General features: G+C 40.9%; 1 protein-coding gene across 1 annotated transcript; it reads right to left on the bottom strand.

The window, feature by feature from the left end:
- Nucleotides 1–10966: 10966 nt before the first annotated feature.
- Nucleotides 10967–19508, bottom strand: LOC105684513. The gene is made up of 2 exons (XM_012397907.3): nucleotides 17003–19508; nucleotides 10967–13022 (listed from the first exon to the last, which is right to left on the bottom strand). The coding sequence occupies exons 1-2, from the start codon at nucleotides 17679–17681 to the stop codon at nucleotides 12919–12921; spliced, it is 783 nt and encodes a 260-aa protein (XP_012253330.2). The 5' UTR covers nucleotides 17682–19508; the 3' UTR covers nucleotides 10967–12918.
- Between the last annotated feature and the right edge of the window lie 6021 nt (nucleotides 19509–25529).

Below are 25529 nucleotides of genomic sequence, written 5' to 3'. Positions count from 1 at the left end.
GGGGATCGGGCAATTTGGAAAATTACGGAACACGGTGGACGACGAAAGCATGCGATGGGGATACTCGCCCTTGCCGGGTGGTGAATATCATTTCTAGAGTCGACGTAATGTACGGTCTGTTTTGTTATTATACACGAGAGTATCAGAGAGGATCTAGTTGGCCGTGAGGGAGCGTTTCAATCGAAAGTTGAACGACCTCTAGCAGAGGCGCGCATCCCACCGATACCCACCAGTAATACGCGCTCGTGCGTTGTTACTCACGAAGTAAGAGAGGAATTCTAGGAGGCTCTTGCCAGTTGTCAGCTCGCTCTCCTCAGCGTCATCCCACCCTCTCGGTTTTTTCGCTCCTCCTCTCCCTCTCTCTCTCTCTCTCTCTCTCTCCAATTTCATCTTCTTCCTTTTTATTTTTTTTTTTACTTTATTTTTTTTTTTTATCTCCTTCGCTCTCTCCGCGGTACAGCCTGCTGCTTAGCCTCGCTCCTCGAAAGAACGGCAAGTAACGAAGAACGTTATACGGCGACGGGCGGACAGATCTACGCTGCCCATCGCCCATACGTCACTCAAGCAATGCACGTTGTTGTTACTTCTGCTTCTGATGCTGCTGTAGGCTGGAAAACTTGTTTTTGTCGCCAACGTGCCACGCCGCGTTCGACGTCGAGGAAGACGCCCGTGACGTAGTGAAAAATAAGTGAATCTTACTACGTACCCGCGGCGACGGTGTCCGAAGATTTGATAATCCGGAAAACGGAGTAAGGAGATGGGATATCGGGGCACGCGAGCCCTCCGCAGTATATTCGCGACTCTCTGAAAATTTTTCACGAGTCCGCGATACGGGCTCGTTGAAACGCAGGACGAATTCGAGTCGCGAATCTCCGAATCGCGGAGCGTAACGGAAGATGGCTTGTCACGCGCTTTCGGATTCTCGTTTTTACGTCAATCTGAGATCCGCCGGAACGGATTTATGGAGGGAGGATGAATCTTTGACACGTAACATCCGCGGTTTTTTTCGCTCGGCGAAGACGAGAAATACTCTCGCTCGTCTATGCGAAATTTCTTCGATAACTTCTCCAAGTAGACGCGACGAACTATCAGCAAACGCGCTCGACCCTTCATAGACGGCTTGTGACCGATTGACCTAAAATCTTCTACCTTAGGTCACTCGAACGTTTTACTATTTCTTCTCTCCGAGTAGCGCTAAATAGCGCTACTCAAAATCTCACACATCTGTATTTAGACAATATTAACATATGCATGCGTGTAACCTTTATGTGCAAGGTTTAATGCGCATTCGCTGCAGCAGTCGTAAGATTGATCACCTCATCGTTTCAGTCTCGAATATACATCATGATAATGCGGTAATAATAACGATGTACGCGTTACGGCAAAGCATTTCAACGATGGTTGTATTTTATTTTATTTTATTTTTTTTTTTCTTCTCATTCTTCACTTTTTGTTCTTCTTTTTTCATCTGTAGTTCCGCAGGCACAGTTTATCATGAATATTACTGTATAAGCTAGTCGTCATTTTACAAGCATGACTGTATGGAGAGAGTATAAAATGTAATCAGTTTATACCAATCGGCTGAAAACCATGAAGAGGAATTCAAGAATTCGCGATCACGCGATGGGGAGGGCAGTAATTTAGTTTTTTTTTTTTTGTTTCTCTTCAAGGATCTCGCTCGCCCGATGTTGTTGTAGGCTATATTCGGATCGGACTTAATTTTCGGGTACCGCAGGTCGCGCGAATGAAATTTAAAAAAACAATAAAAGAGACATAACGAGGGTAACGAATTTCCGCATTCCATTATCAGCCGGATCCGCGCGTATCAATTTTAGCTACGTGTGATTGAAAATTTTGAAAATTTGTCGCCACTACGCAGCGATCGCGAGCGTCGCGATGTTCGAATGAAAGTAACACAGGTTTCATGTCCGGGACGTGTACGCAAGCTCGTACAAGGGACCGGAACTCGGGCAAGAAGAACGCGTGGCGAAGAAAGGATGAAAAACTTGATGACTGACTGACAGACGTACGCACATAGTGTGGTGCGCGGGCTCGACGCCATCCGCACCGCGCATCGCACGGTTACATAGTTTGAAGAACTACTACTGCAGCTTCCGATCGATCTTGCCTTTTTTTTTTTTTCAAAAACAACAATCTACTCGTCAGCTCGCATCGTTCGACTATCGGCTCTCAAAAAATTGACGGCGATTTTTTGCGGGGGGCATTAAGGGATGATATTTTCCGTCATCTCCGAAGCGATTCACAATTGACAGCGAAGAGAAAGCGAGATGAAGTTGCCGCAAAACGATGAGGAGTGAAAAGAAAGAATAAAAATGAGGAAGCCGTAACAACGGACTGCAACCCCGTGACGACGACGATCGGGAGGATAATTCAGAAAAAAACGGCAGAGCGCTGATGTGTAGGAGAATCATGACGATAGCAAAGAGGAATAAGAAGCGAATTTGTATAAGAGCGGGAGTAGAGTGCGAGTCGAGAGGGAAGACGGAAAGAAGCGTCATTGGGATGCGACTGGCGATCTTCCTCGCCGTTCATTTTCTGCCCCGCGATGCCGGGTGCCTGCTGCCGCTGCTCATTCGTGAAGTGAGCATTGTGCGTTGTACGTATACGAACATACGTTCGACCGATGACCGGACTTTGACCCCCTCGAGTACTACCGAGTACTACGCGCCTATACACTACCGGTGTAAAACTTTTACCTGCGTGGACCGAACTTCGATACGTCGAAAGAAGAAAGGAGTGAAACCTGTACAGCGTACACTAAGTACGTCTACCTCGCAGCTTCTTCCATGCGCTTCATTTGCCGTTTCTCCGGGGAAACACGTACTCGAAGAGGTGGAGTAGGAGGAGTAGGAGGAGGAGGTTGAGGTTCGGTGTACGAGAACAACTTCCAACTAAAGCCAGTAGGTAACCCTGATCCTGTAGATCTCCTGCCGATGCTGTTTCGCACACGTTCATACCCCCTCCCCCCTCCCCCCCCCAGTCTCTTACACACACTCGTAATCGTCATCCGCGCTCAACTTGACTTCGAGTATTTTGCGCGAGCGCACGAACGCCCGCTGCAGCTGGGGCACGATCCAAAAGACCGACTCCGTGAGTCAGACGGTTCTTTCCCCCTCTCCGTTTACTCGTATGTATCTGTATATAGACGTACGTTTTGTGTACACTTCTTCTTCTTCTTCCACGGAGTTGGCCTAGGTTAGTATTAACACAATACATCGTGCGGCAGCCCTTTGCAAGTATCTTAGAACGGAGTAAATCTTCTTTCGAAGTTGCGCTAATTTTTCGTTCTCTTCTCTGGTGTAGCGAAGAAAAGATAGAGAACAAATCTCTGAGTTCCAAAGAACTCCAGATTTGATTGCCATAAATTCAATCGAATGAGTTCGCCTTTTTGAAAAATTGTAATTTAATCCAGATGTTTTGAAAACCTTCCAACTCCAGAAGCGTCGTCAATTTTCTGCCGGTTGCTTATACGCGAACGCGTATGATCTCATGCGAAATTTTGCTGTCCACCGCAAGACGTGCGCAATTTGTTGAAAATTACAAAAAAAAAAAAAGGAGAGAACGGAATCGATTCTTCGTTGCGATCTCGAGGGTATAAACAACCCATCTCCGAGCGCTCAGGCATCTGTATTATAAATATTTGAAGCGCGGAGATTTTTTTCTTTTTTTTTTCTTTATACCTAAACATTTCACACCAGTATCTACTTTTGTACGTAGGTACGTACGTACGTGCGGCGTACGTGTGTCTCGTGAACAAAAATATCTTTGGGCGCGTACAGCAGCGACTGCGGTTTTTCGCGAACGATCTAATCGGGCTCAACTCGAACCGAGTTAGGCTAGGTCGATATTATATCCTGTAAACGCGCCAGTGATGAAACCTACGCGTTGCGGTGATCGCGATGATATTTTTTTTTTGCACATCGCTTGCTTTACCGTATCATATGCCGAATTGTTTTTTTTCTTTCTCCTCCTCGTCCGAGTGGACTTTTATCCTCGTTCTCGTCTTATTTCCGCGAAGGATATTAGCGCGGTGAGTCGATACCGATTCGTCCGTACAGGCCCTGCGCTTTTAAGATCCTTATTACGACCACCTATAGTACGCACCGGTGTACGTCGGAAGGCAGAGGCAACCAATTGTGTCCCTCTCGAATCCTGCGGCTCACGAGCGAGCAAGTTCCTCTCTTTCTCTTTTGCTCTTTTTCTACGTACTCCTTTTTCTCGCTCTCCTTCTCTCTCTCTCTTTCTCTCTTTCTCTCTCGCTCTTGAGACCGGTCGACGAGGAGATAGAGAGAGAAAAGAAGACGCGGAGAAAGGAGATGATGATGATGATGATCGTGGCGGCGGTGGTGGTGGTTGCATTGCCTACCCGGGGCCCGTTGCAATGACCGGACTTTGAACCCGGAGCGTATCGTAAACAACAGCACCGTACGATGCACTGTGCAGCTTCGCCACTTCCATCATTACGGGAAGGAAGATCATGAAGCTCGCATGATTTTCCCATTCTTCTTTATTTTTCTCCTTTTTTTTTTTTTTTTTTTTTATTTCCATTATGCACTCGGTATCCCGATAGGCCTTTCCATTGTCTTTTCTATTCCCACTTATTCTCACGTTTTTTATTTATTTTCCCCACCGTCGAACTGCAACTTCATAAGCGGATATATTAGGAGTCTAAAACGTTCTCTGTTACAATTTGAAAAAAAACCACTGCACCTTCCTTTCGCCTTGATTCTTTCTACAAGTTTCCGCCCACGAATATAATTCCAGATAACGGTACAACTTGAATGGGACGCGGAACAAACGGTCATTAAATATCTAGACATTTTAGACACTCGAAATAATCCCGGCCATTTGCATTTCCGCCTCTTTGTGAGTGACGTTTCACGAAAATAAAAAGACATTTCTCAAGTCATGGCGTAATATGGTCGACGGAAGACGACGAATCCAAAAAAAACAAAAAAAACAAAAAAAAGAGATAAAGAAAAACCATTAAGTTGTAACAGATCGTTACACTGCAATTTTTTTTTTCCCCCCCCTCCGATGCTTGATTAACTGCTTTTTATCAATTGATAAAATTAAATACGTAAGAATACGTGTGTGCGTACACGGTCAGTTTAGTATTCGAGTCGAGTGTACGTGTAATATTATTAAACCAGGTAACGGTTAGACGCCGAGTTTCTGCAGCAGCTTTTATAGTTGATTAAGAGTTGGGCTCGTCCTCGCGGTCTCCGATTCACCGTGTGATTTTTTTTTTTTTTTTTTTCCCCCCCTTTCTCATTCGGTTCTCCGGTTTTATTCTGAATTTTATTTTATTTCGCTTATGTTTTTATTTTTTCGTTTTTTTCTCAAAACTTTTTGCATCACGTGCAGCGAAACGGGTCGAACTTTATATCGTTCGCATTGAAGCGGTTCTCTCTGTGTGCAGAGTACGCACACGTGAACCTGCGTTCATTCGATGCGACGACGGGATCCGCTGCCCGCGTTCTTCAAATCTTTCAAGATTTGTTGACAAACAACTTATAAATGTTCTCTCGGCCGAAATATTCTACCTGGAATTACCCGGCTGCAGTTCGACACCGTTAACTTTTATCTCCTCATACGGCTTGGGGATCGATCAAGTTGTTTTTTTTTTTTTCTTTTTTTCTTTCTCTTTACTCTTTTTCCGTTGGCGCCAAAAAAGAATTGCCTCTAATTACGCCATGAACGATCTTCTATTTTACACGCTCCGCTTCATCCGATCCGCGCTTTTCCGAATCAAATCTCACGACCAGATTTTTTTCATAACGCGTTACGGACGCGTGACGGACGTGACTTTAACACGTCGGAGCAGATGATCGAGAGTTCTTGAATTCTGTCTAGCGAGAAAAAAAAAACTAAAAAAACCAAAAATATGTATATTCAAATAAGTGAGTTTATTCTAAGGCTCTTTTTGCAGTTAAATAACGACGTATGCGAGTTTGCGTATGCCAATTTTTAAACAATCGATAGCCATTATTACTTTGGCAAACAGTCACGTTTAAAACGGGCCAAGGACGTCAACGATCGACTGTTCGTATCATCGCCGTTTATACTTAGCAATTTTATTTATCACTTTATTATCCCGATATTCACCTTATTTTATGCAAAAAAAAAAAAAACGCATCCGAAAAGCTGCCGCTTTTCAAGATATGTAACATTGCTTTACGTACGTTGTACGAATCGTCGCGGTATAGACGTTGAAAATTGGTGCGAGTACCGCGGTTTTTTCTTTTTTCTGTTTTATTTTATATAATCAAAGCGAGATTATCCAGATGTGAGACCACAAGTAGGTATGTAAAATATTATAACTCATGATTGCGACGCTTATGATTGCCACTGCGCACTCAACACTTGAGATACAATTCACGACGATTCTAGCTATCGCTATTTCCGGTTCTGAAAAAAAAAAAAAAATTCATTCATCTTTTGTGAAACAAAAAATGTGGTTCATATTGCGCAAGGAATCGAAATGTAAATGAAATAGCAGCTGACGAAATAACGAAAATTCTCCGTCATCTCGAACGTCCCTCAAGATTTTATTTATTTATTTATTTTTTTTCAATATGAGACGACGGAATGAAAATGTTTCGTGAAATTATAACGTGAGATTGAAAAAGGCAGCGGCTGTAACGTTTGATTCGTGTTCGCGAACCAGGGTAAGGAACATAACCGTAATACCGGAAGTCAAGCGGAACAGCGACGACCTCAGAAGAAAAAAAAACCCGTTACCGTCTCGTTCAAGGTGTGCGTAGGTTCACGTGAAATGTACGAGCGCTCGTTTATTCCGATTAATACGCGAGGAGACCAAAGAACTTTGAATATAATGAGGCGCATAACCGTTTCCATTCCCCCGAAACTCCAGTTTGAATTGACGAAGAAATAGGAAGAATTTTTCTAGCCCTAACTACAGAATCGAATCGGGTTTTAAATCGTAATTAATTTTTTTGATTCCTCATACTAATTGCGGTGTGCAGCGTACTACTATTTTAGCTGGGTAATACTTGTTACCGATAAATTAACGCAGCGTATCTTATTCGAAAGAGAAAATAGGTGACGAGGTATAGGTAATAACCAATTGATGATAATAATCATCGATTATCACGTACTTGAAAGTTACAAGTATTTGAACAGACAAGGTAAATGTTTTCATCGGTTTTGTATGCGCGAAAATATGTAATGCAAATTAACGAATAGAGAATAATCAATTATCGAAGGTGAAATGAAATGATATTTGCTTCGGGTTTTTTTTTTTTTTTTTTTCTTAAATATCATCCGTATGTGAAACGAGACAAAAATTGCAAAATAAAATTGTCATATTGCCAATACGAAAAGTTCTCGATGTCGGTCATATTGCAGACTCAAAACACAGCTGGTGATCATATAAAATTATAAATAGGAATATGTAGGGAATGTAGACCGGGTTAAATTGCAACAGTAGACTCTGCGAGGTTTTCAAATTGTTCAAAAAAAAAAAAATTGGAAAATAAAATTCAACTCCAATTCGCTAATTAATATTTTCATCCGTTATAAGACAAGCGGACAGCGTCGCCTCAAATTTTCTGCCGTTACACGGTCAACAATTTTTTTTTCACTTCGCGCCGGTCTTCTTATTCTCTGTGTATTTCGGTTTCCAACTAATTCTAAGTACAGAGTCGAAGTTACTCGATCACATTACCGAATAATCCCGGACGGTGTTTGTGTCAATAAATTGTCGGGACATTTGTGAATTAATTTCGTATCTCGATTGGCTGGATTCGCTGTTCTCAATAGTTACTTACCATGTGCAGACGTGTGGCTGGGGAAACAGCGGCACGAGCGAAATCTCATTCCTGGACTGGTTGTCGGTCGGTAGGAAAGCCACGAGCTTTTTATCAATCGAGTTCAACTTTTTAACATCGCTGGCTGAACGTTGGAAGCTCTTCGTTTCGCTAGGAGTAAAGGTAATTTTGACAATTTCTTGTAACTTTTATTCCTCTTAACTTTCATAAAAACTGTCCCCCTGTTCGTGGTACGTCGATGCCTTTGATTTAATTTGTTCGACTCGCCGAATGTCAGTCGTTATTCCTTCATTATTCTTCTGCATAACGTAGACCAATTTCGAAATGCGACTTGTATGCACATCGGCCCGTTAGAATCCCAACTTTGAAAAGAAACTATTCTAAATTTAGCGGCGTATAACTTCAGGTGAAAGCTAAGCTACGGTTTCAGGTTGTACAATATCGCGAATAATATCAGACTCACGCGTATTTATAACGTGATGAAGAATTTTCGAAAATTGAATGCATTTTTAAAAGGTGTTTCGATACCCCAATATTCTTCTTTTTTTCAACCGGTCGTTCTGTACAGAATCGTCGTTCGTTTCTTCCGCGTGTAATTCGCGCTCCTCAAGTCAGTTATTCTCACAATCAGCGCTCTATCAGTCTGCGAATTTCCGGCAACAGAAGATACAATAATCAGAAGAAATCCTCAGATAGTTAAGGCAACGTAGATATATTTTTTTCACACTGCGAACGCAGAAAATTTACGGTGATTCGATGAAACGAAATAGAATTGAAGTAATAATTTGAAAGTTGAAAGACAAAAAGGGGACCGGAAATAGCGCCCTCTGACAGGATCAAGGTTACATTAGACCGTTAGGATATCCGAGATTTGGCACCTTGCCTCCTCCCTCTTTTTCTTTCCGAAAGAAAAAATCGCGGGCTTTTTACCGGTTTGAGACGAAATAAAAAAATAAAAGTTTAAGACGCACGTTCGCGCGCACCTGCAGGATAATTCCTCCCGCGTCCTCCAGGTGCACGAGGTGTTTAGTGTATTCGGAATATTTGAAACGCTTACGAAATTTGAGCGAGTCAAGCGAGTCGATCGATGATCTGATTCGAACTTGGAGGTTGCGTATCGGGTCACTCTTGGATTTTGTTCCATTTGACTTCAGGTATAAACGCGATCGAGAAGGTGTCGATAGCCGTATTATTTTTAACCATCGTAGTATCGGCCTAGGTTACTGAAAAATCGAAAATAGATTGTATATCTATTTATATTACTTATTCAAGCGAATATCATTTATCTTCCGTGTTGGCATGTGATCCACGCGAGAATGTATTATTCATATACTTAACGATGTACGTATGTGAAATTATTACCTATCAAAAATACGATCGAATCACTTCCGATCAAAAACAATCTATATTACAATACTCCGCGAGTTCGTCGTCCTCAAATCTTCGTATCATCTCATTTCGTGGTTATAAGAAAACCTTTACCGAATTGGAGAATAAAATTCAGGGATAATCAAAGGCAAAGGTCAGTTTAGTTGAATTGGAGGGGAAATTTTTTTTTTGATTCATTTTCTTTCTTTTTTTTTTAATAAACAATAGCACTGTATTCTCGGTTAGTATAGGTTAGTAATATATAATTTCATTTTACGCTCTTTTTTTTTTTTGTTTCACTTAAGAATTTTCTAAAATTTCTTACATGTTAAAATCATATATAATCTGCACTGGGGGAAAAAATTTGCATGATTTCATTTTATTTATTTATTCACTATTACTATTATTAATAATTTTTCTATACTCTACCATATCGTTATCATTGTCTCTTCTCCGTTTCACTATCTTCATATCATATCGTCTTATCGTAAATATGCTATAGAATTTTCATTCGTTATTTTTCTTCAAATCTATCCTCTATTTTTTCTGAGAACTTTGATAACTATATGTAATGATAATGATGATAATAATGATAATGATGATAATAATCCATTATTTAAATATATCAAAATTATATTATGATTAATTTATGTTACACTTGAATATACATGATCATTTCCAAGAGGGATGACGATATTCATTAATTATACGCTGCGGTCATATTTTACTCTATCTACTTGTAGATTCTGTCGAACATCTTTTTTCTTTATTCTTCCCATTTTATTTCTATCCAAACAATTTTTATCGAATTCTCACGTTCGTACGGATTCCATCAATTTTTGGAAACTTATTTCTCTAGATTTCTTCTTCTTATCGTTCATACTATTTTACGTGATAAAAAACTGCTGATAACCATTATAAATCTATCAAACTATTTTATTTCATTTATTCATTTTTATTATGTTTTTATTATATCAATGACGACATTAATAATAATAATGATGATATTAATAATTCATTTCAAATTTACTCACAATATATAATATTCAATAACATATTCTAAAAATTAATTTATATAAAGTATTTTATCACTAGACTAAATTATGTTTACTGAGATCATACTAATACATCACAGGGTTACATTGATCTATAAATTAAACAAAAAACGAAAAAAATTTATTTTTGGATCGAAAATATATTCACAATAGAAAGAATCTTCTAATCTGATTATATATATTCTCCTTTTGCTTGGCAATTAATTAATTATTAGTACATATCATTATTACTAACGATTTCCTTTTTTTTTCTAATTCTCTGTTTGTCGATGCATTCTACAGTATTTCTGTTTAATGCGAATTTTGATGATGGTCTCTTTGTATTTTCTGAAAAGACGATTCAGAATTCGGTTTTGCTTGTGGAAGATAAATGATAACTGATAAAAGTGAGGAAAGAAAATCCTCTCGTTCGTGAATTGAATCTTTTGATTTTTTGTTCTCCTCATTTCGCGCATAAACAAATTATCTGGATCCTCTCATTGGTATCAAATGATATTTCAATCAAATGCTGAGGAAAAAAAATTGTCGAAACTAACTAGTTTGAAAAAATGGTTTTACCTTTGATAGGATTTCCTCGTTCTCAGAGGCTAGCCCCCCTCCCATATATTTCCTCTTCAAGACGCGCTATTTCTTTTGAGATAATTGTTTTTTTTTTTTTTTTTCTACTTCTCTGGAAAGAAAAATTGGACGAGTTTTTGGGGAGGGAGTGTAAAAATTACAGTTGACACCGATGTTTTCATAATATTATTAGGGAGATTTGACTGTTGTATCATATTCATATGAGAATTACATTATACATACCTATAAAGGCGCAAAGATTCGGTGAGAAAATTGTTAAGCTGTATTTATTATTGACTGGATGAGGAGAGAGAGATGAGAAAATCAAAAGATAACCAAACGGTTCACGAGAAGAGCAGAAATAAAAATTAATAATTATACGATCGGAATTTTTTTTATAAAGATCATCCTTTAATCTAGTCATTCTCACGCTCGTGCCAAATCCGAGGCTCTAATTTGAATCGTCATCGAATCAAGCGCGATCGTAGAGAAAAAAAAAATCTTCGGAGATTATTTGAATTTTGTCGTCGTCAGGAAAAAATGAATATGAGATTTTTTGGTCACAGATCAAACTTCGTGTCGATCGATGACCAAAATTTAACGTAAGAAATTTGATGTTCTAATCTGCCCACTGGTACGATTCTTAAACGAAATGATCTTTCTAATCTCTTCTCAATTTCCTCTCCTGATATTTCGCATCTGCAAACATCAACAATTTTCTACCTAATTAAACTCAAATGCCATTTGGTGTCATATACATAAATATATGTAACATAGATACATATCGAACGAAAGTTATAAACTTTTCCTAATCCTATCCGAATCATATTTTACAACTGAAATTTATTCGTCGTGTTTTCGATTATCCATGGTCATTCTTTCTTTTTTCGTGTACCTCTTGGTTGGTATTTTTTTTTAATCTTTTTTGGCAATCGTACTGCCGAATTTTCTATCCTAAATTTACATACATACGTACAAATATAGTATATAGATATTGATTCACCTATTTGGGAAAAACGAAATGAGAATAAAAATAATAATAGTCAAAGAGCAAATCGAAAAAATACAACATAATGACCATTTTCGGAACAAAGAAAGATGAAATGATAATAACTGGGGTTTCATTCTATTTTTTTTATCTGTCAAACCGTGCGTAGGTACAAAACCAAAAACCGTGATTCGAATTAGGTGTTAATTTTCTTTTCTTTATCTCTTCTTCCTTTTTTAATCTTATGCAGTATTGAATTTTTCATTTTTTCGTCCCTCCTGTTATACTTTCGGTGCATATAAATATGTATACAAGATTAATATATGCAAATACGAGTAATATTATATATTTCCGTATAATGTAAGCATCACGCACTTACGCACATACCTAATTTCGTTATTTTATATACTTGTTCCGTCGATCGAAGAACTTTTTTCATTTTTCATTCATCTCTTTTTTTCGCATCTAGTTCCTACGGTGAATAATGGCACAGCCAAAAAAGAACCTCGCTCAAAGTCGAAAGTTTCTCATGGGGTTTCTTTTTTTCACTTTTTTTTCATTTTTCTCTTTTTTCTTTCTCGTGTTATATGTATAAGTATATGAAAGTTATGTATATAATATACATAGATATTATGTATGTTATATATACAATCTTTCGTAGACGTGTATGTATCGTAAATTTTCATATTACTACTATTATCATTATTATTATCATTATTATCGTAATAAATTTCATTTTCTTTAATTTTTTTTTTTTATCGTATCGAAGTACCATATAATATGTATTGTTATATATGTATTATAAAATCTAAACGAAATTGTACGTCGACACTCGTATGGTTATTAATAATATGATTAATATAATTATTACTATTATTAATGTTTCATGATATAAATCGTATTGTTATAATATTAAGGTAAAGGTGTGTCTGTAGATCGGAGGTGGGTTGATCCCTTGTTTTCTTTTTGTTCATATATTTTCGAAAGTTATTCGAAAAACCAAAGCAACAGCTAGTAAACGACGTTAGAACAAAAAGGTAAACGTAGAAAACGAAAGAAAAAAATTTGAACAAAAAAAAAAAAAGACAAAATTAAAAAACGAACAAAAATTATTATAAAAATACAATTAATTTTTTTAGCTGCGTATCTGACCCGCGTTACGGCTCATCTTTTCGGGAGGCTCGATGATGCTCCTTTTTGGTGAACCTTTTGAGGATCGCTTGCGACTCTTCATGTAATCTGTAACGTAAAAAAATCGGTGAAACATTTATCACTGATTTATCGTAGATAATCGATGAATTGTGCATAAGCACAATCATCGTTATTTCGTCGTTTGATCTTACGCAAACAATGATAATTTTTTTTCTGTTTCGTTAGTGCAGAATCGGCGGAAACTGCGATGAAAGATAGTTCGATACTTGATGAATTTTTTTGCATGTTAAAAGTACAGTTGTTTGTTTTGCGGGTGGAATCTGGGCGTATAATTATAATTAAGATGCGAAAAAAACATCAAATTCTAGATTCCGATAGTACATTACACATGGTAATTATACACATACGAACGTGATTAGTAAATTTTTTTCTAAAGTTTTTGTCATTTTTTTTTTCGTCAGTTGGGTCACCGAGGTCCGCGACTCGGTGGGTCGGTGAAAACTAATTTAGTTTTAATTTTTATATCGGCCATTTTTTTTCGCTATCGATAAATGCGATTGTGAATAATATTATTAGAAGAAAAAATAACGATAATGAAATAACGTTATCGATCGGTCGTACCGTTCTCATTCTTAATCAAGAACTGCAATATTATTGTACACTCGAATATGAAATTCGGTTTAATGAGATCAAGTCGTCTCTGGGTAGATTAACAAAATTTCTATACGCCTGCAGTGTACATCGTACATTATCGTACACGCGGTAATCGTATCGTTTATCGGTGTATTGAAAAATATATATAATATAAATAAAATGAATACGATAAAGCGAACTTGATCTAATTTTATATTTGCAATATAATAATTGCGCTGCACCAGATGCCTCGTAATCTAAATTCTAAAGATAGAGACTGACATAATCTGACGCGTAAACATATGTCAATGGTACACTCAATTAATTAAAGTTGAGAAAAAGAACTGAAAAACTTAGATATAAAAGAGAAAAAAAAACAAAGTAGAAATGTCAGTCAAGTGATTACATATTCTCCCGAGATAATTAGTCAAATTTACTTGAACCATCGCGTCCGTCGCGAACAAAAAAATAAATCACATCACACTATAAGGTCGCGCAAAGATGATGCGTACCTATACGTGATCTCCGTACCAGGCTGCATCTTTTTTTTTTTCTCTCCGCAATTTTATCAACACATCACTTCTGCGGGAATAATTTTTTAAAACCCCATCGATCGAACCTTGACGTCGTACGCGTCCGGACGACGTTTACTACAGATGCAAAATTCGCGTGAGTCACCCCCTAGCCTTTATTAAATGTCCGCCTGCATTCAACGGTCGCGTGTGTCTCTCCCCGTCCTCCAGAAAATTTCTCATTGTCACCGGAATCGCGCCGATGTTATAGCCCAGAGCCCCGCGTGTGCCGCATGTGCACGCTTCATTTGGTCATTATATTCTACGGTCGATCGTGATTTGCTAGACGAATGAAAAACATTATATACATATATATATATGTATATATCCATATACACGGGTGCACACGCATCGCGGTAAAGGAGGGTGAACGAACCCCGGTCTGAAAAGTTTCCTCGTCGTTCACATCTGTCCACTTTTCCGCCCCATACCGACCCCCGTAAACTCCTGACCTTTTTCCCTTGGCTACGCGCGTGCATAACACGTATACCCTTTTCGTAGTATACGAGTGAGAATTTATTTCTACCGGTTTTTACACGCGTCATTATCGGCGTTGCGACGTTTTCTTTCGCGACTGCGGAGTCGATTCGATCGCCAAGAAAATCGAGGCAAAAATAAAATGGAAAAATGTCTTAAAAAAAAAGAAGAGAAATGAATACAGCTGCTGCAGTACAAGCGTTAGGAATATTATCGGCTATCGGTTCAAGATGTGGGTCATTAAATGCCGCACTATTTTTACTCTTTATTTTCCCCTCGCCTCCGCTCTTTGCCGCGCCCGCACATTTAAAACTGCACACTTCACGCGGCAATGAGGTACGCTTTAAATTTTCTAACCCGCCAGCTGATCTCATCCGTGAAAAATGCACGCTCACCACTCGGTCGTCTAGGACGCGGGGGATACGTAGCGAACGCACTCATGAGGTTGGTACGTACGCGCGTAATCGACGTGCGAGAAATAGAGAGGAAAAGAAAGGAAAAATTAGAGAGAGAGAGAGAGAGAGAGACAAGCTGCTGTTGAATAAAGCTGCCAGAATTTGAAATCGTACGTGTGCGGGGATCGTTACGATTGTGTCGAGCGCAGGCGGCGGTGTTGGTCGATAGTTGGCTAGCTTCGCTCGGGATTTTCACCACCCTCCGAACCCTGCAACCTCCCCATCCCCCATATGGGGACGCGCTACGTTACCGCAACAGCTGACCGGTTTCTCATTAATTCAAAAACCGTTACAACTAAAACCGAGTTTTCAACTTCGAAATTAGACCGATGCAACGCGTGTCAGTTACAATGCAGCTAGGAAGTTACTTTGGATCGTAATTAATTTTCATCTATTGATATTTTTTTTCCCTCACTACGTTTTTCAACAAAAAATTGAGGCAAATAATCGAGTGCCCTCCACCATCGATCGTAGAGTTACGAAATGGCATCGGACACGTGCATATGACAATTCTTGAAAAAAGAAAGCGAAAATAGAGAGAAAAAAAAAAAAAAGAAAAATTGGAAAGAAGAAAAGAAAAGATGTCTCCGCGACGTCACAGCCAGAAATAGTTGTCGACGACGTGTGGGAGGTGTGCCCGAATGCTCGCGTCATGTTTTGTTGTGTTGCACTCCGGGCGCAGCGGCAACGGCACGAATGAAATAGTAATAATATCAATGATAATGATAATGGTAAATAACGATAACAAAAATAACCATTGCAATCATAACGGCACGGCGTGGCATCTAGATACAAAACATTCACGCGCACGTTTCGAGTGTATGTACGATGTGTATGAAACGTCACGCGCGCGGAGGTCGGGAGAAAAATCTCACGTGCTGCTGCTCGCTGCTGTTTCTGCTGCGCTAACGTAAACAACAGGAATCGGAGAGAGAAGAGCGAAAAATAAATAGAAGGGAAAACGAACTTGAACTTCCAAGTTTTTGGAAAATTCGTACCCCCTAAACGACCCCGAGATGCGCGTCGAGTTGTTCGAGTCGTCACTCTTCGATATCGAATGTACTTCTTTTTCTGAGATCCGGGAGTGCGGGACTAGATTGTTTTCTGCGTAGGAAACTTGAAGTTTAAATGAGATAGCGGAGGCACTTCTAGTGGTGAAAACGAACTAGGGTCCATGTGACTCTGGGATTCCGAAGTTCTTTATTAATGGTGTCGATCGTTATTGCGTCGGTATATTTAGTTGGAAAAAAAAAATGAAAAAAAAACAACTTCGAAATAATATGTACGCGAAATGTATGTAACGTAATTCAATAGCCCTCACACGAAAGATATCCAACGGACGAAATATTCTGCTACATTCGTGTGCGGATGGTAATGGTCAGTTTTATTTTCGCTGTATAACGGACAAGGTCGTTCCAATCTGCCGAGTTAAATTCACAACTCGTATTAACTTCATATCTCATAATTTATATTTCGTATTTTTATTACTGCAGTTGCTACCGTTGCCAATCCTAATGCTAATGCGCCCGCTGCCCGTGTATGCTGCACGGTTAAAGAGACCGTAATTACCGCGAAGGACGTACTCCCACAACTATAAACTTCCGATAACACCTACGCGTGATATCAAACGATCGTTATTTATTCAATGTATTTTCAATAACTGGGAAATCATTCTATCGCACGTAAAAAACCCCGAGGGAATTTTCTCCCTTTCTTTTTCGTTTTTTCGATGTCAGTCATCGAAATGCCAAAAAATGAATTTTACTTCGACTTCCTTGTACCATTTTGCTGTTGTTCTCAAATTTTTTATTCAACATTCTCTAATCTTTTCAATAACGTTTATTTTTCAGATGGAGCTTCGCGGGATTGTCTTCGGAGGAACGGGATGAAAAAAGCTGCAAAGGTAAGAAGCAAAATAATGTTATCTTACCGGTAATGGTAGACTGTTTCCTTGCACTATGAGGTAAAACAGGGGTTGTTGGTTCCTCGATCGTTTGTTTCAAGGATATAGCGTCCCTCATCGTTTCCCGTGGTACTTCTTCGGGGGTAGTTTCTCCGTTACGAGTACCGACGATATCGGGTACCCTGTGCTCCTGCGGCGGCGTCATTTCCGCTTTTCGCGGCGTGAGGATCTCATCGTCCCTCACTTCGGTCGCGGTATCTTCGTTCCTCGATGTTTCCTCGCGTTGCGAAATTTGCTGATCCTTGGCCAGCGCTGTCGCCGAACGCGCGTTCGTCCTCAGTAATTTCGGTGACGAGTGACTGGCCATTTTTCGCGGCGTTCCCGGAGCATGTTTTCTCAGATATCCCATTCCTCTGAGGGCGTAGGGCTCCGGAACCACGTCCGTGGGGCTGACTACTTCCCACGCGTATCTAGCGTCGCATCGCGGCAATTCCAGTTGGAAATCGAAACCCCATCTTTCCGTGTCCAGGCGCGATTGGGCGCGCAATTCGCGTTCGGCAAGGGCTCGCGCGGCCGCGTGATCCACAGGACCGAAAAGGTCCCTGCGAACGGGCGCGAGTTCGGCTTTAGTCGGGACAACCCTTCCGCCGGTGAGTCCCCGAGACATTTCCGTCATGAGCATTGGATTCAAAACGCGCGCGCTCATTATTGGTCTTTTTTCACCCTCGATCGCTCCTTCGCCCCGTTTTCCGTTTTTCGCTGAAACGATGTTTGTCGTACGGAAAGTTGACCTCTGGTTTTCCACACGATTATTGGGGGGTTTTACCGCGACGACGACGACGTGTGTTGTTCGGTGTATTATTTTTATTTATCGCGCTGGCGTGTTTCAGCGGCAGCGGCGTGACGCCGCCTGTTGCCGGGCGAGCGAGCGCGTTTCTACTTTTCACCGTGAAACTCGAGGGAAGCGGTCGCGTTGCGTCAAGCGAGTTTAACGAGCGATTCGGTTTTATTTCACCGAGTTACCCCTCTCGATCAATGATTTACACCTCGGTTTCACGTTCGGTGGCAAGAGATGACTTTGTGTTGAGTAGCCCGCGGCACTCCGCGCGCTCACGATATTATATATCTCTCCTCGCCTTATTCTTTCTCACAAAGAATGTTAACTTAAAATGTCCGCCTCATATCACGCGGGTATCGCGGGACGCGCAGTCACAATTGATGATATTAGCTTCTTTCGACGATTCCGATTAACGAATATCACAACTTCACACTCAACAAATTTTCACAAATAGTCGGTGAAATTTATTCAACTCAGAAAAAAAAAAAACAACTTTTGTCATTTATTTGGTTTTCGTTTTTCCCCTTTTTTTCACAGAAAATTTTCTTTCATTATTGTTTGGATACGACGCACTCGTAGACACATCAAAAAACACCCTTTATTTGAAGAAGAAAAAAAACATAGACAGAGACAAATTATCAACTGGGAAATTTCTCGAATCGATGAAACTTCGCCACGGTGAAATTTCGGGAAATCGAGACGTGAAAATTGACGAACGGAATATAATATCGCGCGCGCGCGCGCGCACAGAAAAGACACGAGTTTCTGATTGCGAGTCGCTGCTTTCCTCGACGGTTTTTTTCCCTTTTTCTCTTCTCTTTTACGTTTTTTTTTTTTTCTTCTCTTCTTTCTTTCCGATTCTGCCGCTGTTGCTCGGTTGCCTGGCTGCTGCTGCTGCTGCTGCGCTGCTCCTCCCGCGATCCCGCGACTCGTTGCCCACTTGCGACGTTGCTTGTCTCTATGTCGCGTGGAGGTTGAAGCGCGGGTTCTGATCTCTAAAATAAAACCTGGCAACGTAGCGAGACTTTTCGTAGCCGCGACTACGGACTCAACTTCTACTAACCCGAAGTTGCTGGTGCTGCTGCCTGGCTAACTAACTTGCCTGGGTGGATGGCTGCTGGTTCTCAGTATGCGGAGCAAGTGGGACGGAGATATGAGAAAAGTTTTTATTTACGTCGTAGATGATTTTAGCTGTATTGCGAGCGCGTTGATTAACGTCGGAAATCAATTGAGAGAAGCTGGTCGATCCGCGAAGCGTATTACGAGTCGGGATGCGCCTGCAGGGGCGTGGATGTTCGTCAAAATAGAGTTGAATTTTTTCACTGAAATTGTCGTAAATCCATGTCGATGTGTAGCTGAACTTCTCAATATGCTCGTACCGTTTTCAGTGGCGATACTTTATTCGGGTTTGTATCGATCGTCGATGATTTACAATAGTAACTGAACACTTCCCGCCAACAACAAATGATGACAGATGCAACACACAGCACAAACACGGATTCGAATCTCGTGGTCGATTAACGACCGACCTCTCGCGTGGATGTTACCCGGGCGATTGTGGAACGCCGTTTGAATGCTACTCCGCGGTAGCTTTTAGTTCGTCGTCATCGGCGGAGGCGAAAAGGGGAACACGCAGGACGGCTTCCCAAGGGAACGAAGGGAGGGGGACGCGTTGGCTCACTTTTTCCGAGAGGAGAACGTTTTCATGGCAGAGGGGCAGAGGGGCGGGGTGGGGTGGGGTGGGTCGAGGGACGTTGCGACGCACGCGGGGTGCTTCGTCGTCGTCGTCGTCATAATTTTCGATGTGTGCCGCGCCTTATCCTACGCGCTTCGTACGCACGGATAACGAATCACGCACACGCACGTTACGCGCCGTGTGCGTTGTATTTTTCTAGCTACTCTCGTCTGTGATTCCGCGTTGGCTAGCTGCCCGCGTAGAGCTCTAGCCTGCGGGCGTTGGAAGGACGTTGGGTGGAGCGGCAACGGGCGTCGTCGGTTTCTTTTCTCTCTTTTCCTCTCCCTTCCCTCTTTCCCCTGAAAACGATGCTCGGTAACTTCCAGCGACTCCACCTCGTCCCTCTCTCTCTCTCTCCTCGCTTCCCCTCTACGTCCCCCGCCACTACGCGGCGCACAACAACGTGATTCTCTTCTTCTCATCTCTCTGCCTGGCGTTTCGAGTTGCGCCGCGAGGGTCGAAAACGACGCGACGCTTCGACAACCTCTCCCTTTTTTTTCCGACCCCCACCATACCCCCTCGAAAACACTTCCCGAGCCGCCATGCTGTCCAGAGGCTTCGTCGCTATAGTTGGCTCGACCGAAGTGCTGGCCATTGGTCGATCGATAAAGCGGGAGATTCGAACAGCTTTTCTTAGGCGCCATTCGATGCTTTGAAGTTCTCTTCTCTTCTTATTCTCAGAGCAGGTCAAATTCGGCAGAAAACTCCGAAATTTTCCAATCCATGTGATTTCATTCGATTCGAATCACGGGGTTCAAAAGAACGAATATCAGATACAGGTATTCTCGCGTCCACGTTACAACGGAAAACTGAGTATGAATATGAGATAAATCCGAAATCTGTGGACAGTTTTGTTTTATTCATATTCCACCAGATACTGTTCGTTGGGAATAAATCGGCACGTACGTTACGCAATGGAAATCCTGTGCATAAATTTTCTCCAGGTATAATTTCCGACACCGCAAACGGAGGTGCGATACCGTCGCTTTTAACCGAAAATAACTTTGTTTCGGAATGAAAAGTCGAAGATTTATGCACGCGGCGATTAATGAGGAGAGATGCAAGGAGAACCAACGGCGTGACTGCAAAATTATATTTACATTTATCTTATCGTAATTTTCCCCGCAACTGCACCGCCGATATCATAATTTGAGCAATTTTTGTTTGCATCGCTCGGTCATGTATGTGTAATTGCTGATTACCGTACGTACTTTATTGCTCGCGACGAGTGTTTTAAATGTTACGTTATAAATTCGTGCGATATCCATGTATTTGTGCACAACACGCACGTAAGCAGCGCTACCGTATCGTATCGGGATCGCGAATTTGAATATCGTTTGAAAGTCGCGTGCGCGTATCGCGGCAAAGCCAAATTATATATATATGCGTTCGACGCCACGCTACCGCTACTCGTATTTCGGAATCGCTGAAAATCGCCTTCTTCTAACTGGATTACCTTGGGGAAAACTTATCGGCGATCAGCAATCGCTTCAGACTTCGATACGCGATTTGATTTTCCCTGTAAAATTGCAGTTTTCATTGATAATCGATTCGATTTGCGGTTACTCAAGGTCGTCCGATTACCAAGGTGTACCGCGCCGTAGCGATAAACCCGCTACCGTAACTCGCGTCGAGTATACCGTAGAGAAAATACGGCACCGACCAATCGTGGAACGTTCCGAATCAGCCTCCGACCATGGCCGTCAAAAGCGAGAACCGGATTTAACTTCTCACCATTCGAGTTCACCGTCTAGATAAGTTTCTCTCGAATTTTTCAAACCCGCCAGGATTTGAATCGTCGCGCTCTCGATCCGACCGATTCAAATATTCCGAAACGATTCTCGAAGTTCGTTTCGAAGATGCTGGGATTATCGCGCGCTCCGAAAAATATTCAGAGTATTCGACACCGGGATCATTTTAGCTCTTGAAAATAAAAAAAAATTCGGACGAAGGAGAAAACAAAATTGATGATCATAAGATCGAGCGTTATGTATGCTCGAGGAGATATTTTTCGAGGGTCAGCCCGAGCTTATCGTCGCTTTAAAAAACCGAAATATCAAAAATTCTCTTTTTTTTCGATCCAATTCCGTATGCGTATATCTAATCTACGTATATTATAATTTTAACGTTATGTAATTTCTTTTTATTCGCTGATTACCGATTACGTTGAGCTAACGGCCATCGGTATTCTAGACAAAATCGAATGAGTAACGAGCGTGCCTCAAGTGCATCACCTATCAATAATATCGTATCACATTCAGTCTCGATTTCATTTATAATATTTTTACTTCTTATCGGCCTGCCTCGTAGCGTGATGCGAATATCGAACTCTGATCCGAAGCGCGCGTAGAAAAAGAACCGGAGTAAACGCTCTGGAAAAAAATCGGAGAAACAATTTTTACACACGGAGCGAAATTCCTCGATCACGCCCAAATAATTCGGCAATTTTTCTTTCACCCTCTCGGCGTTCGAATTATTTTTCCCAGCATTCGAAAAAGTCTGCTGTATTCGTGCGGCGGATCCCACGCAGCATCCAGGAAGCGGTGAAGCGTTCACTCGTATTGGTGCATCGTGAGGTTTTAAAAAAAAAATATATATACATTTCACGGTCCATGGGATGCACATGCGGAGCTACACACGCGCATTAATCGTGCATACCGCTCTACCGGATGCATGAACTAATACCCACTTATAATTAGCTCGATAAAATCGTGGAGTTCGAACCCGCTTCGCGTTCGTGAAAAAAATAAATCGAATGACGAATTGCTGAGCGAATTTTTACGATTTTGTTACGCAATCCGTGACCTTTTTGAAGTGAACTTTTTGACGACGATTTCGATCCGTTTAAAAAAAAAAAGATGCGAAATTTTTTCGGCAGCGTGTGCAGCGATTAGTAGAAAAAATTGGCAGAGGGGTCAGATGCATGCGGCGCAATAAGATCGTCGTAACGCACATGTGCTAAATCCTTTGTCGTACGAGTTCACAATTGTACGAAACTTCCGTGGGAATAATTTGCGTACAGGAAGTTCGGCCGCAGTACAAATTCGGTCCATGCCCCATTACAAAGCCGTGCAATGTAGGTATGCGAAACGAACGAGACGCGAACGCAGGACTCGAAACGCGTGTGCGATTCGAAAAAAGGATGAAGAAAAAATCACATCAGCTGGCGCCGGTTGGCCGAAACCGCACGCACATCGTGACACGGTCATTGGAGGGAAAAAAAAATTCCGAAATAGACGTAGATCTAAGTTTTACGAGCACGCTCCTTTTCCGTTCTATTTTTTTCTGAATTTTCTCTTCGACTTTCTTCCAATAATGGGCGGACCTTTTTCCGTCCGCATTGTACTTTTTTAATTCATTGGTAAAAAAAAGGTGGAGATCGTCCCTCTGATGATGACAGATGAAGATGCATCGCGTATGTTTCTCGGGTTAACTCTTCGGAAAAATGAGCCTTTAATGTAACTCCAGCTCTTTTTTTTCTCGACTCCGTTAATCCCCAGAATCTATCCCACCCGACACGACCCCTGAGTGAATCAAAACTTCATTAAAATTATTGTGTTCGATATTATAAACGACACGCGTAACCGTCATCATTCATCGCGATCCCTGAGCGAAGAAGACACTTTATTTATCGCAGAACGAACGTTGATATACCCTCCTCCTTTTCTTTTTCTAATAGAGAAGATGAAATTTTTTCCACCTTATGATTACTCGATCGATTGCATGAGTAGATGATTTTGGCCATCACATTTAGATTCCTGAGCTGATTATACGTGAGATTACTCTTGAAGAACCAAAAAACAATTCGATTTTTGAGCAAAAACCAAATCATTTTTTTAATTGGGTTTAATATGCTTTTCTTACGTATTTTGATCTCAAGAATCCGAATCTGAAAGAAAAATTGATCTATCTCTAGAATCGACCGAGTTATTGCTGATTTTCAGCTTTTTGGGGTCAAAAATAAAAAATTGATTTTTTAGTCTATCCTAACGTAATTAGAGCTCGGGAATCCGAATCCGAAAGAAAAATTGATCTATCTGCAAAAATGACCGAGTAATTCCCATTTTTTCGCATTTTTTACCATAAAAATGGAGATATCTCGAAGGGAAAAAATCGTAGCTCAATTTGGACAACGGATTCGTGTTCCTGAGGTCAAAATACATAAGACAAGTGCCATACGATCAATTAAAAAAAATAAAAATTTTTGGCCAAAATTTGAAAAAATCGTAAGGGGTACCCCTTGGAAAAATCTCAAATTTTGGCCAAAATTTTTTATTTTTTAAAATTGATCGTATGGCACTTTTCTTATGTATTTTGACCTCAGGAACACGAATCCGTTGTCCAAATTGAGCTACGATTTTTTCCCTTCGAAATATCCTCAAACTTGTACCAAAAAATGCGAAAAAATGAAGATAACTCGGTCATTTTTGAAGATAAATCAATTTTTCTTCCAGATTCGGATTCCTGGGCTCAAATAACATTAAGATAGACCAAAAAATCAATTTTTCATCTTTGACCCCGAAAAGCTAAAAATTAGCGATAACTCGGTCAATTTCAGAGATAGATCAATTTTTCTTTCAGATTCGGATTCCTGAGATCAAAACACGTAAGAAAAGCATATCAAACCCAATTAAAAAAATTATTTATTTTTTGCTAAAAAATCGAATTTTTTTTTGGTTCTTCAAGAGCAATCAAACGAGTAATCATCAATTATTCGCTGTTGGGAGCAGAAAAATTAGGAAATATCGATTGGTTTTAGTCGTAGACCCACTTCAATTCGTCGCAATCTATGCATGGGTCGAAATATTCCAATTTCTCAATTTACCAGCAAGCTTGAACTTTGCTGGAGTCAGCTTAGCCAGCAGCGTAGCGCTTTGTTGTGAGACGTCACCTTCAGGGCTCAGCAGAGGTGACGCTCCACAACAAACCGCGCGCCCGTGGCTACCTGACTCCAGCAAAGCTCGGGCTCCCCGACTCAACTTCAAGTTTCATCATTTTTAGATTTCATACGTGAATTATGAAAATAATAGGAAAAATATTTTTTTTTCAACCCACCATAATGAACGTGTTGGTAAATCATTCACTCGTCGGTTATACAGGGACGGATGTTTGTAGAATAACTTGGACTCTGCAACGTAGACTCGAATCCTTTTGGTTTTTTTTATTCTTCTTCGCGTCTGTCATTCGATATTGAAAGTAAAATCGAACCACCGAAATACGTGACAAAAATAAAATCAATTTTCCCGTCCAAGCTATTTCCTGTGCACGTCGTTCTCGTGAATTCCGTCGCCATTAGAAATCTTACGGGGAGAAATCTAATCCTGAAACTTTTTAGGGAATCCTTCTCGTGGTGCAGGATGTTTGAAAAATCGTATCTATGATACGACGACTTTAGACTCCCACAGGCGCCTGTCTTGTGCCTCCGCTACGGCGGAGGTTCGGTCTCTGAGGTATCGAGTAATCCATGGGATCAATTTTATCGGCGCTACGCGATGTTATCTCACGTGAACCCCTGAAGCCAGACAGCTCGTCGCCTTCTAATAGCTGCTCTGACTATCTAAGTTTTTTCGTCTCTTCTTCCTTTTCTTTTTTCCCTCACGAAACCCCCGCCTGTCGAATTTGACCCGTGAAAAGTAGCGGGAGTAAAAGTCCGTTGGATTCTAACCACCCGAATTTCAAAATTTCCGCGAATCAGGTCTGAATTTGGAAAGTAATTATATCTTTCTTGGGAAATTTTATTACAGGTATAAAAGTGCGACCCGAAAATACACCCGGTTCCGTTTTATGAATCGCTAAATCGCTGGCCCGAAAGTCTGTCTGGGTTTAAATTTAAATCACCCGAAGTTGAACACCTGTTGAAGGTTTCTTCGTGAGAATCGCTATAGGGTACGTAACAACTGTAAGAAGTTGACAATTATTTAAATACCCCAAATGCCGCGGGGGGGCTCCTAACAGCTGACTTTTGTTGCCCGTGTCAATGA

This window comes from Athalia rosae, chromosome 7 (assembly GCF_917208135.1).
Source record: "Athalia rosae chromosome 7, iyAthRosa1.1, whole genome shotgun sequence".
NCBI classification, from domain to species: Eukaryota; Metazoa; Arthropoda; class Insecta; order Hymenoptera; family Athaliidae; genus Athalia; species Athalia rosae.
This window is presented reverse-complemented; position numbering and strand designations above follow the sequence as displayed.